The following is a 14,074-nucleotide window of genomic DNA, read 5'->3' on the forward strand; positions in this document are numbered from 1 at the left end:
CACTGCGCGAGCTGGAGCACCACCTTGTGCAGCTCGCGCTGCGGGGGCAGTATTGTCCTGTTGTCACCGCGCGCGGATTTTGAACGCATGCATAATGCCCGAGTACCGCAGCTACTGTGACTAATTTTTTAAGTAAAATATACTATGGTAATGTTAAAATGTAAAAAAAACAAAAAACAAATCTAATTCACAGCGACAGCGGAAACATTTGCAATGTCATAGATGTGAAATTTTCTCTGTTGTACTGATGTATTATCACACGTTGTGCACATAGTATTTTCATAAACACTGTTATGAGCCGAACATAATACATGGGATTGTACAATGCGAAATGCGTCCACTTCCTTTATGCATTTCAATAAAAAGTTTTGAATAAAATAAGTTATTGATGATTTCATGGCGCTGATCTGGCTAAATCCCACTTCTGGCTTTCAAAGTAATCTCGAAAAAAATAATAATAATTGCTTACACTCAAAGCGCTTTACAGGTAATGAGGACTCCCCTCCACCACCACCAATGTGCATCCACCTGGATGATGTGACAGCAGCCATAGTGCGCCAGAACGCTCCCCACACACCAGATATCGGGGGAGGAGAGCAGAGTAATGTAGCCAATTCATAGAGGGGGGTTATTAGGAGGCCATGATTGGTAAGGGCCAATTGGAAATTTGGACAGGACACCAGGGTTACACCCCTACTCTTTTTGAGAAGCACCCTGGGATTTTTAATGACCACAGAGAGTCAGGACCTCAGTTTTACATCTCATCCAAAGGACTGCACCTGTTTACAGTATAGTGTCCCCGTCACTATACTGGGGCATTAGGACCCACATGGACCGCAGGGTGAGCGCCCCCTGCTGGCCCCACTAACACCTCTTCCAGCAGCAACCTTAGTTTTTCCCAGGAGGTTTCCCATCCAGGTACTGACCAGGCTCACACCTGCTTAGCTTCAGTGGGTGCCAGTTGTGAATTGCAGGGCGATATGGCTGCTAGCCTAATCTCCCAGAAATCATTTCCGTGCCTGTGGAGCTTCTGGTTCACAATTGCTTTCGAGCACAATTTATTATTAAAGTATATATAAAAACAACTACATATAATCTATACTGAAGTACTATACTATACTAATGCCCCAGTATAGTGATGGGGACACTATACTGTGAACAGGCGCCGTCCTTCAGGTGAGACGTAAAACCGAGGTCCTGACTCTCTGTGGTCATTAAAAATCCCAGGGCGTTTCTCGAAAAGAGTAGGGGTGTAACCCCGGCATCCTGGCCAAAGTTCCCATTGGCCCTTACCAATCATGGCCTCCGTATAATCCCTATCTATGAATTGGCTACATTACTCTGCTCTCCTCCGCACTGATAGCTGATGTGGGGTGAGCGTTCTGGTGCACTATGGCTGCCGTCGCATCATCCAGGTGGGGCTGCACACTGGTGGTGGAGGGGAGTCCCCATTACCTGTAAAGCGCTTTGAGTGGACTGTCCAGAAAAGCGCTATATACGTGTAAGCAATTATTATTATTATTATTATTATTAGTAGTAGTAGTAGTAGTAGTAGTAGTAGTAGTAGTATCACCGCCCACAAAAGCTGTCAGGTTTACAAGTGTCTCTATCAATAAGGTTGTATGAGTCAGCAAATGTTACATTCGAAACAGAACTAGAAATACAATGTAGAAATTGAACGGATTGCGGGGAAAGCACGGATCGCTCACGACTCCGAGGGGAGAGAGAGACGGTCCCAGTGCTCCAGCTGTAGAAAGACGCCCCCTAGCGCCGGCGCCGCGCATCCGCGCTTCAATCGGGCTGACTCACTGCCTCCGGCGGTCTCACCCCTACCCTCTGACACGGCACCGTCCACCTGCGTCTCAGGGGTGTTTCACTGAGCTTCCAGAGCAAGCGCTGCAAGATACAACCATGAAGACAACACCGCCTGTACACATGTGCTTTAATATCTAGGTTTATACTGAAAGTGCTCCATGTTGTCTGGTGGAATTGTTTGGAGTCCAGTTTTAGCTCATACCGCTCCCAGCCTGCACCCCTCTGTGGGCGGCGAAAGTACAAGGCGGAAGCTCGTCTCATCTGTCAGGCTGAAGTGGCGAAGCGCTTAGGAACTTTAAACGTCTAGTTTTAAAAAATCCACAGGACAGAATCCGACCAGTCCGTTGCAAACATGGAGTGCCAGCGCTGGCTGCCTCTGGAAGCAAACCCCGATGTACGTATCTGCTATCCTGCGCTTTTAAAATCCACATGCTCATTCATTCTAGCGTGCCCGGTGTGATTGCGTTATTTTATCATCTGCGCTCAACTTGAACAATGGCAAACCGCTTCTTCTCTTTTTCGTTGTTTTACAGGTCATGAATCAAGTGAGTCAGTAGATTGTGAAAATCAGCGCTGAGCCCCACAGCTGGATTGAAATAGTTAAATGTTATAAAGGGAGTATGATGAAACAGGAGACAGTACGATTTATTAAATGAGATGCATTTTTGCATAACGTTCTGAAGTGCTCTTTGGACTAGGAATACGCATCATTTCAAAGACATTCGTATTTTTCTCTTTTTTTTATTGGAAAGCAGTTTTGAAACAATTCCAATCCTGCCTCAGAGTCTGGCAGCTCTAATACACTTGTGCTTAAAAGCATGGTTACTGGTGATTCTAAACGTTACATTGCTAATTTTGCACAGTTGTCATCGTCTAAAATTGCTCATTCATGATGGAACCCCAAACTGTAAACATACAGTAGCTAAAATCCACTTTCACTTATTCAGGCTAGGAAATGTTACTTACGTTTTCAATAGTATATTTCCTGGTTTTGTATGTGAACTGTTTGTTATGATTATGATGATGATTCAACAGAACTTTATTTACAGTAAACTGGGAGAAAAAGAATCAGTAAATGTAAAACACTGATATAGTAAATAGCCATACTGACCAGAAAGAGCACATCTAAATTTATTTAAAATAATAATAAAAAACTTTTATATGTCAAGGACCTTCCCAGATGTTATTTCCTTCTGTTTTACAAGAACTTAAATAATTGTTCTTGTTATGCTTTTATATATTTACTATGCAAAAAAACAAGGAATTTGGTACCCAAGCAATAATTGTCTGTTTTATGCCTGCAATAACCAGAGGCTTGTTTTTCTGCATTAGTTTCTGAAGCAGCTGGGTTTGCTGCCGACTTGGCAGTTTGGAGATGTGTACGGTCTGGACCCTGAGCTCCTGAGTATGGTACCAAGGCCTGTGTGTGCGGTCTTACTTCTCTTCCCAGTGACAGAAAAGGTAACCTATCATTTCATTTAGATTTGATCTAAATTACAAGTACGTTGTCCACACCAAAACAGGTAGCCGAACACTAAACCGGGACCAAAAGAGAGACCACTGTTCAAACATAAAAAAAAACAGTTGGATTATGAGGCAGAAACAGGCTTTATTCTTTCACATTTCTTGGGAGCAGCATGAAAGTGAAGCCTTTTTTTGATTAGAAGAGGCCGTATCCCAGGAGTCACAGCTTGCTTCACACTGTTACGTTTTGAATATCCATCTTTTTTTCCATAGTTAAGTTCCTCCCTAGCAACAGTCTCAGGGCTTAGCTGAAGTTTCAACCTTTTAAAGTGATATTAAGGAATACTCTAATTTTGTATGCAAGTAGCAAAATAATTAAGTGGCAGTAACAGCTACCATCAAGGAAATTGCAAGTCTAGTGCACACATGTCCTGCAGTCCCTCGGGTTACATTTCTGTGGTATTAAGCTGGACTTCTGTTCGTATATCTTGTGATGGTACTGTCCATTATCGTAAGCTGTACAAACAAAATACTTTTGTAAATCTAATAATAAATCAAAGTAATAGGGTTGTTTTTGTACTCTGATTCAGCTCTTGTCCAGAAATAACATGCTGTAACACTCTGCGTTAAATGCCTTTATTGTTTTTGTTTCTTCTATTTCTTCCCAGTATGAATCCTATAGACTGGAAGAGGAGGCAAAAATCAAATCACAGGGACAAGAAGTTAGTTCAGAGGTTTATTTCATGAAACAAACAATAGGAAACGCATGTGGAACAATAGGCCTTATTCATGCAGTGGCAAACAACCAAGACAGACTGGAATTTGGTAAGCATTTTTGGTCAGAGTACTTTGTTTTTTTCTTCAATATTGTTATGCATTGTGCAGTAGATGGCACTCTTACACTTTGTTTCTTACAGATATTTAATAAAGGAACTGAAAGATTACAACACAAGAAATCAAAAAAGAATTATACTTCAATAAGAAGAGTGGTTATGTTTGACAAAACAAGTTTCACAGCCTAAGATGGGTTATAAATGGATTTATTGCTATCTCTGTTTTAATAAAAGTTCAATCCTTTTCTTGAATAAATGTCATTTTTAAATGTACACTTTCTATTTTATTTGCAACTTGCACTTTAAGAGGAAGAAAACATGGACAAGATATTTTTTTTTTACATTTTGATAATGCTCGCCATAAATGTTTAAAAGTAGATTCATTAAACTTTTGTTAGGAAAATGTACAAATACAAAATAATATTTTGAGTCTACTAAAACCTTTATATTTTGCTGTCTTGTCAATGTGAAAGTCACCCAGTGCATTTCTTTTTTTAAATCCTGAACATTGTTTTGTTTGTGAAAGCAGTATATTACTACAGGACTTAAACAGAGAACCACAGAACCAAGCAGACTAGATGGAACCAGCCAACCAACTCTCATCTGTAGCCATTCTTATTTTCTTGTTTCTATGAGCTGCACATAACGTCTCTATCCCTGGATTAGACAGCAGGCCGTCACAAGGTTCTGGAGAATTCAAATTTAGAACAAGATCATTTTTAGTGTTTTGCACACATTCCATAGTTGTGCTGTGTTGCTGCTACGTTTAAATATACTCTTTCTTTTGCTTTGTACATACATCAAAGTACAAGACTAAATATTTCCAAGACAGACATATCTGTCAGCGTGCTGAAACTGAAGTTAATATGAAACATTGGGGGTGAGATATAAGTATGATTTCTGTGTACCTGTGTGGTCTGTCTAAGGCATGACCTGTCTGGATTTGAAATGAAACTTAATTTTGTTTTACATTTTATATTTGATTTTTTTTCATTTATTTCCAGAACCAGATTCGGCATTGAAAAAGTTTCTCATTGAATCTAGATCCTTAAGCCCAGAAGAAAAGGCAATTTTCCTGGAAAAAGATGAGGTAAGAAACAATACAAAATGACTAACATTAAAAATTGTATTGAATTTTAGTTTATTTTTTTAAATTGAAATGTATGTACCTGAGAGTCAGCATGTCCTAACACAAGATACATTATGTTTAAAACAGACCTGGCAGTTTCTATACTGAAAAGGAAATGTTGAGCAAAATGTTGTTTTGTAATTTACAGAGGAATATTAATCTGGATTGAAGAGTATTCAGAACATTTGTTCGTTGAACGTTGTTCAGTTCTACCTTTTGTAATTTTGCGACACCTCATAGTGCACAGATCCCACCACTAGAGCCTGCAGATTCAGGTTTGTGGCTCAGTGACTGTGGTTGGGATTCCACCTGGGATGAACATGTCAGGCTGCCCAAAGGACTGGGCCTGTTGCCTGGGAGACTGAATAGTGTAAGCAAGAGAGTAAGAGTGTGCCGAGGGCTTCCACATGTGCCTCAGAGCACTAATCCTCGTCCTCTGTTCTCACCAAGGGGTTTCAGAGCAAGCTGGAATACCTGAACATTGCTGACGCATTCCAAGCCCTGATTTAAGAAATTCATAACTGAAACAACATTTAGCTCATAGGATGTTGATTTTGTCCTGATGTTAATGAATGTCTTCAGTTGGAGTTAATAGAATACTGTTTGAATGGTATCTGAACTATAAATATGGTGACCTAGTTTCAGATGGAAACAACATGCTGCTTCTCTTCTCACAGTCTAGTTGGGTGCTTTGTCTTTAACCCGTGTTGGAGATCAGTACTTGCCTTTTTGTGTGCATCATTTGAAGTTGTAGCATGTATTCCAGTAAGAGCAAGCAGCCTGGTTTCATACATAAAACATATTTTGCTGTTGTGCTGTTTTAGAGTATCCGTGTAACACATGAATCGAGTGCACAAGAAGGTCAGACAGAGGTGAGTATACTTTTTATTATTTTTTTCCCTTATTGATTCTTTTAAAGTAGTCATTTAAACCATATTAAAGATATCTAGCCACACAAAATACTCTCAGGATACTAACATTATTTGCTTCCACTGTTTTCTTCTGTCTGTAATTGTATTGTCTAAACCATCAACCTTCAAAGACACTTTGAAAATAAACACAGCATTGGTTACAGCATTACCTTATTTACATTGTCAAAGAAATACATCTGTATGTTGGAGTCTGAAAACCATACAGTATATTGTTTTTACATTGTTTTACAGAATCCTTTGTTTTCAATGTTTTGCTTATTTCCCTCCAGAAAGTACATCTTGTTGTTACTGAAATTCAATGTAAATCATCTGATATTAGAGTCTACTTCCTAATGCTTGGCATAAAGATAAAAATCTTGGTAAAAGTTGGTTTTAATTGTAAATGCCACTATAAAAATATTTCCTGGTTGAAAGGTCCTTGGAAATCCTTATGTAGGGTTAGCAGATTTTTGTAGTTATGTGGGTTTTGTTTAGATGTAAGTTTTGTGATCTGAGATGGTAAGGAGGTTGTTTCATAGAGAGAATTTTCAAACAGAAGTACAATAACTATACTAAACAGGACTGCTGGAGATCTGACTTTGGAACATAGTCATTTAGGTCATTTCACTGGCTTTAAACCAGTATCATTGAAATGGGAATGTAAAGGCAGTTTTAAATCTCTTGTATAGCTTGCCCATTATTTCATCTCTTAATTGTTCTATGCTCTGTTACATACTCTCCAGGACAAGAAACCATACATGTATGTATACACATTTGGATACTTATTGTACATTAATAAGAGGTTTCGAATGTTTTTAAAATATTGTGATAAATCTTGGGAAGCACAGATCACTTGGTCAAGATTAGTTTGTAGAGAATATTGAGGTTACTCTTAATGTTGAGGTGAACTTGTGCTCTTCCATTGGAAATGCATACAGTGCTCTCCAGATTTATTCATAACTCGAATTAAATAGAAAAAATACACATCATATAACACAAGGTTTTATGGATTGAGTAAAGTGCTCAGTGGAATAGAAATCCCAAAATTAACATTTATAGAGAGATAATAAAAAGATATTAGCATAGTTTGTGAAAGATTAGTGCTTTTAAAATATTCATTAACTGGTGTCTTCCATTATAGATGGTGATGGTTAAAAAACAAGTTCTGTACCCAATGTATTGATTAAGTTTTATGGAATTTTAGTGACTTTGGCATATAAAGGTGTTAATTTTTTAAATATGCTTTGAATTTTTTTTTCCCTGTAAATAGGCACCAAGTATAGATGAAAAAGTGGATCTGCATTTCATTGCATTTGTGAGCGTTGGAGGACAATTGTATGAGTTAGGTAAGTCCAGTAACGACAATCATTTTTTGTACGCATTTAAAAACTCAGGAATTTAGAGTTTATCTACATCTGCTATAAGAAAGTAGTTTATTCCTTGGAAGGTTACTCGGCTGCTGTGGCTATCGAGGTCACTGGCAGGCACATGCACTGCAAGAAATGCATAAGCAAGCACTCGAGAACAGTGCAGAGACACTAATCAGGTCAATCAGGTCAGCTTGTCTTTGGAAGCAATATGAAGCACCCTGCAGTATGTGGATCAGGGAGAACATGCAGATTCCCCACAGAAGGTGTCACAGGTCAGAATCAAACCCAAGAGTTCTGAGGCACTCACCGCTCTGCCACTGCGCCACCTTATAATTCATAATCTTCTTAATTAGGTTTGTTTTAACATGTTTACTCAGGCACGCCGCAAATTCTTGGAAAACACCGTACACTAACATCACAGGTTTCTGTGGCTGATACACAAGTTTACATTTTTTATTGTTGCAGCAGTCTTGAAAATATCCCCACTATGTACCACTGTATCTTTAAACTGTGTACTGTACATACAGAATTGTTGTCTTTAGCTCTTTTGAAACTGCATTTTAAATTAAAAAAAAAGATCACTAAGAGTCTTGTTTTTGGAGAGCAGGTCACAAGTATATGTGGAATCTGGAGGTTGGGTTGAGTTGATTGCATGTTGTTTTTGTCACTTTAGGTGTTCATATACCAGTTTTATTTTGCTAATTTCTTATTTGTTGATATCCTTCTGTTGTCTCATATTTTGTGTGGTCTGTTCAATGTTGCTGCAGATTTGCAAATTCACACTTTGATTTTTGACTTCCATGAAAAGACAACCAAAGGATGAAGTTGGGTGCGATCTCAATATCGTGGCCACATGGTTGTATTTGTGGATTTTATTATATCGATGGTCATGATTTTGTTTTTTTTCCTGATATAACAAGGCCTATTCGTTCACTGTTCAGAAAATCATTGTCTTTTTCTACAAACCTATGGCTGAGCTGGAGAGCAGTGCTAAATGTCTTGATTGAAGTCTGTCTTCTATTTGAGCTGACTGCTGACCAATGTGATTCCAGGGTTATTTTCTTTAGCTTTGTCAAACAGTAGAGGGGGAGACTCCTGTTATCACCTTTTAGCAGTTTTGCAGTTCAAGTAGGTGGTGGCAACAGCATGCGTAGCCTGCAGAGGAACAGGTAAAGATTCATTCATATTGAAAGTTAAGGAAAAGAAACACATTTCGTCTGTGGAGCCTTCTTCAGGTGTGAGGAAGAGATGGAAAGTAGCAGATAAATAAGGCACAGGAGAACAAAAGACAGGGTAGGTAAGAAGGGGTGGGGAGCAGTGGGGAAAGGGGCATGAAGCAGGTGAGAATGAGTGTCCAAACTCAGGGAGAGCAGGAGGAGATGTGTGAAAGCTGAAATCTGCAGCTGAATAGATAGGATTCAGAAGAAGATGAGTCTCTTGTTAAGAGAAGGGGGAAGGTGTGGTCCAAGTTTAAGGATAGTTTTGGTTTCAGATGTCTTTCTGCAATAAAAGATAAGGTCAGATCACTTTATTTGCCATATACAAATTCTTGCATTAGGAATTTCTCTTTACATACCCCAACTTGCTCTCCATGAGACACACAGGCACACAGACAAGGAGAGAGAAGCTTGGGGTCAGAGCGCAGGGTCAGCCATTTATACGGTGCTCCTGGAGCAGTTGGGGTTAAGGGCCTTGCTCAGGAGCCCAACGGAGTAGGATTCCTCTGCCAGCCGCGGGATTTGAATGGGCAACCTTTCAGGCACAGAACCTTAGCCACAGAGCCACCGCACTGCCCTATAGCCACCACACCGCCCCAGGTTTGATAACCTTTGTGCTATTACGTTTATGTAAGACTTCTGTAGATCTCGGAGTCTCTTAAAAAAAACAACAACAAATAGAATTCTCATTTCCTGGGTTTTCTTTGATTTGGAAATCTGTCAAGGTTGCAAGGGATCTTCAAGAAATCATGACTGAAACCACTACATGGGGACACATATGGAGAGAACAAAAAGATTGTGGCTGTTAGAGGTAAAGTGGGGAGCTATTGGTTTGGAGAGATCTCCCAGTCTCCTTCCAGTGTAAATAGCTCAGAATTTTCAGCAATAAATGCAGTAAATAAGGTAGCTGATGGTATAAGATGTCATCTGAGTAATTTGGAATTATCCAGAAGGGCCTTGAAAAGGTGTGGTTTTGGATATATTTGGATGATTGGTGAGGACGGTTAAGTCAGCTGTGAACAAGAAGGTTGTCCAGATTAGGTGGTCCATGATGTGAGATGAAGGGGTGTTCAAGAAAGAGGGTTCCAGTGGGAGAGCTATAAGATGGGGAAGTTGTCATTAATGGTCCTGGGAAAGAGGGTGTTAGGGAGGTAGGCTGTTGTTGTCCACTCTAATATAGCATTTGCTTTCCTCGTATAGGCCTCTGATGACTGTAAAAAACTAGCGCTCTCTGTTTCAGCTTTCAAGAGCACCTTGAGCTTTTAGCACTTTTTCCAGGATCTATCCGAGTGAAGATGTAGTCATATAGATCTCCTTTCTTAGGCAAGTTTAATTTTCTCCTTTTTTCTGCCGCTTTTGGACAGGTTCTGTTCATCTGGCATTGTTATGCACAGTAGCTCTCACGGCCTTCAGCAGTTTTGTGCACATTTTTGACGTCCATTACCTTTCAGTTCCTTAGCCCTTGATTCCTTTTCTGATTTCAGCTGTCATGTGAGGTTTGATGTTAGTATGACTGGAGTGCGTTTCAAAAAAGAAATGCGGGTTGGTAGGTGGTGAATGTAGCTGGAGCCAGATTAGCATTTTTGTAAAAATGTCCTCCCATCTGTTTGATTTCTTTGTGTCTTCTGCTACATTGTCACTCCCTTTTAAATGCGTGGAGATCAACACGCATCTGTACAGCAGCATGGTTAAACGGGTTTTGCTGTATGAGACGGAGACCTGGGCCGTAAAAGAGACATAGCTTGCTGAACCGGTTGGCTTTGACTTCTGCTGTCTTTACATTACCTTACATATAACGTTAACAAGACAAGGCCAATGACAACACTGCATACCAAATAACAAACCAGCAGAAACGAAGACTGATGGGGTTTGGTCGCACTTTGAGAATGGACAAGTGCCAAATTTCCAAACAAGCGTTGACATGGGCACCTATTCCAAAAACCAAATGCTGCCCTCTCTCAGGGCAGCATTTGATGTTTGGAATTGGGGTGGGGGGGAGGAGATCAAAGTAATTTAGCCAATTCATAGAGGGGGATTATTAGGAGGCATAGGAAATTTGGCCAGGACGCAGGGGTTACACCACTACTCTTTTCGAGAAACACCCTGGGATTTTTAATGACCAAAGAGAGTCAGGACATCACTTGTTTACAGTATAGTGTCCCCATCACTATACTGGGGCATTAGGACCCACATGGACCGCAGAGTGAGCGCCCCCTGCTGGCCTCACTTACACCTTTTCCAGCTCACACCTGCTTAGCTTCAGTGGGCTGCCAATTGTAAGTTGCAGGGTGACTTGGCTGCTGGCCAAACACCAAATGCTGCCAAGTTGCCAAGACAAGACTGCAGGATGGAGAAAACAGTCTGCTTTATGTCATATTAGGCACAAGTCATTAGACAAGAATTTCTTATTGTGTTGTACCCATTACCTTTCATTTTATAAGCCTTCAGTGGTAACATTATTTTAAACAGAGTGATTCTTCTTCTGGAGTGCTTACTAAATCGTTATTCTCTTAAAATAATACACACTGATATAAAATAAATACTGTAGATGTTACTGTTTAACTGACTTCATCAGAAACTTTGAATGGAATAATAATAATCCTTATAGACATGGGGAATGTAGCTGTTTCATTTATTTTCTGACAGATGGTCGCAAGCCTTTCCCAATTGTTCATGGAAAAACTACGGAAGACTCTTTTCTAGAGGTAATGAATACTCTTTCCTTTCATTGTCACTCATAAATTCTCAGAATTCAGCATGCAAATTAATTGGTACTAGATTTGGTTAATAGAAAAGTATACAAAGCTTTTTTTTGTTTAGGTAATTTACAATGTAGATTGCTTGCTGTATGTGGGGCATTGTGACTCTACTTAACCCCTGTAAAATTTTGAACCGGGATGGGGATACAAGTTTTTCCTTAAAGGGAAAGACAATAACATAAATTATAACACACCTGTAAATCCAAATACTGATGTCATATTGCTGTACTGACCTGCTGCTTAACCTTTCCTCGTTCAGTCATTCTCACTTCCCAGAGTAAATCAACCGCAGATCAGTGTGTCTAGTGTGATGGAAAGAGGAAATTAAAGTACATTTTGGAAAATTATAATAAATGAAAACAGTCACTAAAAAAAGTATGATTTTTTAACTTTTAAATTTTTTTTTTAATGTTTATAATGCATTTGCAATAACATGTCAAAGAGCCAGTGTCTTAATAAAATATGAAGTTATATATATGATAGTTTTGAAAACTATTTTTGGAAATGAAAAATACAAATGTTGATTTTTGCCAGAAAAAGCTAATAAATGCTTACATGTCTTTTAGTGGCTCTTAAATAAGTATCCTAATAGATCTGTGCCATTTTCCATTTTTTGTGTTCTTTTCTAAGAAAAGAAAACAGATTTAAATTTGTCACGATAGTGAACATTTGGTTAAGCACCCAGAAGTCTTCAATTATCTCCAAGTAGTTAATATCTTACTAATTTAGAGTTCTTCTTTCAGTCACATCAGTAACTGGTCAACCATTCGTTTAATCTAATCATTTGCAGGAAAAATAGAATGGCTGATCACAGTACCTCATTCGTCATGCATTTCAATTTGAAATCAGTATTCATCATTGGCAAATGTAGAATCATTTACATGTTTTTTTTCTTCTAGTTTAAGGGAAAACATAAAATCCCTTTCTGTTTTGGGGTGTTATTGGCAGGAGTGATATAGTTTTTCTATCCATTCTAAAAATCTTGGTTAAACCTACTATAAAAATTCATTTAATTGTACTGTCCAGTTATTGTTTTTTCTTAATTTAGTGCACTTTTTTCTGCTTTAACCTTATCAATGTATTATAGTCAAAAGAATATCTCAGGATGAGCTTGTTTAACACAGTGAGGGAAATTGCAGAGATGACTCTCAAGACATCTCCTTTCTTAACATTGCTTCTTTGGGAGTTCAGTGCTAGCAGTGCTAGGTATGTTCTTTGAGTTAGGACGTGTGATGAAAATCATTTGAACCAGGTATGGCATAGTGTTTTGGCTGTTGCTATAGCGTTTTGGACCAAACTTCCTTACAACTGTGGCCATTCAAAAAATTGAATTGAAAAATAATACTATAATTGTGTTATTAAACAAACAAATTTTTAAGCAATAATTTATATGGTCAACATTTATGCAAATCTTTACCTTAGTGATACCAGACTACTCTCATTGGATTACTGAATCATTTCCATTGTGATGTTGACTCAGGCGAGGTGTCCTGCCCTGGGCTGTGCTTGGGCTGAGTGGGTTTGAACCGCTTCATTATCGTGACACAACAGGTTTGGGCAGTTAGGAACTCCGGTCTCTTGTTCATATCAAAAACAAGAGAGTGTGCGTGGAATTTCCATAGATGTCACCAGTGGAGCAAGTTGAACAGGTGAAGGGATGTGTGTGCAAAATTTCCAGAGTCATGTCCTCGGATACTAGGGTCAGTTCAGTGTTTCTGAAATCCCATTTTTGTTTCACAATACTTTACATTGTGCAAACAGCAATCACATAGTCTAGGTATTTAAATAAATTAGGAACTGTGTTACAAGGTACTGTAACTACAAGATAGTGAAGATTTAAAAAAATAAACAAGGTGCTGGCTGGACTGTTAGGGGTGGGGAAACTCACATCTTTGTCTATTTTGGTCTTTGCATTCACATATGCTCTTTATGTTCGAGTGTTAGATAAATGAATGTTGCACCTTTCTGCTTCTTACAGCGTGAGCTCTTTCTCATGTTTCTAGGATGCAGTGGAGGTGTGTAAGAAGTTCATGGCACGCGACCCCGAAGAACTGAGGTTTACTGTGGTGGCTCTTTCCAAAGCTTAGGTCGTGTGCTCCTGCCAATGACACCTTTTGATAAACTCTAAAGAAATATTGCCAACTATTCATAAGTGTGGCAAGGTTTAGGATACTAACATTTTTACAGTGTGTAGATGAAACTGAAAACTATAAAAATGTTGTGATTTTCATCCATGACTTTTGCAGCCAAATTAAAAGGAAGAAAAGAAAGAGAATGCCGATGAGTGTTTGGGTTGTCTACCTTATCATACATAAGTAAAGCCCCAAATTCATGTTTAAGTCTCCATTGTGAAAGGGTTTCATGTAGTGTGATGATTAACATATCCTCTAGATATATTTGGCTAACTGGTGCTCAGTATTACTGTTATGTATTTCATTTTTTATTGACCTGTTCTCATGCTGAAGCTAACAAGGGTGGTCTTTACACTTGTAGCAGTTGAAATTAAGGCTAAAGGTTTGGACGTACTAAACAGCTATGAAGATTAGTGTGGATCTAAATAAACACAGACTCAGTTA

At 38.9% G+C, this 14,074-nt stretch overlaps 1 protein-coding gene across 3 annotated transcripts; it reads left to right on the top strand.

Annotated features, from left to right (window-relative positions):
- The first annotated feature begins 1,902 nt into the window (after positions 1–1,902).
- uchl3 (ubiquitin carboxyl-terminal esterase L3 (ubiquitin thiolesterase)) lies at positions 1,903–14,074 on the top strand. Of its 3 annotated transcripts, XM_006639376.3 has the most exons (9): positions 1,903–2,209; positions 2,349–2,360; positions 3,148–3,276; positions 3,948–4,104; positions 5,117–5,202; positions 6,066–6,113; positions 7,423–7,498; positions 11,386–11,444; positions 13,502–14,074. In XM_006639376.3, the coding sequence occupies exons 1-9, from the start codon at positions 2,168–2,170 to the stop codon at positions 13,583–13,585; spliced, it is 693 nt and encodes a 230-aa protein (XP_006639439.1). In that variant the 5' UTR covers positions 1,903–2,167; the 3' UTR covers positions 13,586–14,074. The 3 variants fall into 3 exon arrangements, with proteins under 3 accessions (XP_006639439.1, XP_069035082.1, XP_069035083.1); XM_069178981.1 differs by lacking the exon at positions 2,349–2,360 and having other exon boundaries at positions 1,904–2,209; XM_069178982.1 differs by lacking the exons at positions 1,903–2,209; positions 2,349–2,360 and adding an exon at positions 2,421–2,453.

Source organism: Lepisosteus oculatus, chromosome 15, assembly GCF_040954835.1.
Source record: "Lepisosteus oculatus isolate fLepOcu1 chromosome 15, fLepOcu1.hap2, whole genome shotgun sequence".
Classification (NCBI taxonomy): domain Eukaryota; kingdom Metazoa; phylum Chordata; class Actinopteri; order Semionotiformes; family Lepisosteidae; genus Lepisosteus; species Lepisosteus oculatus.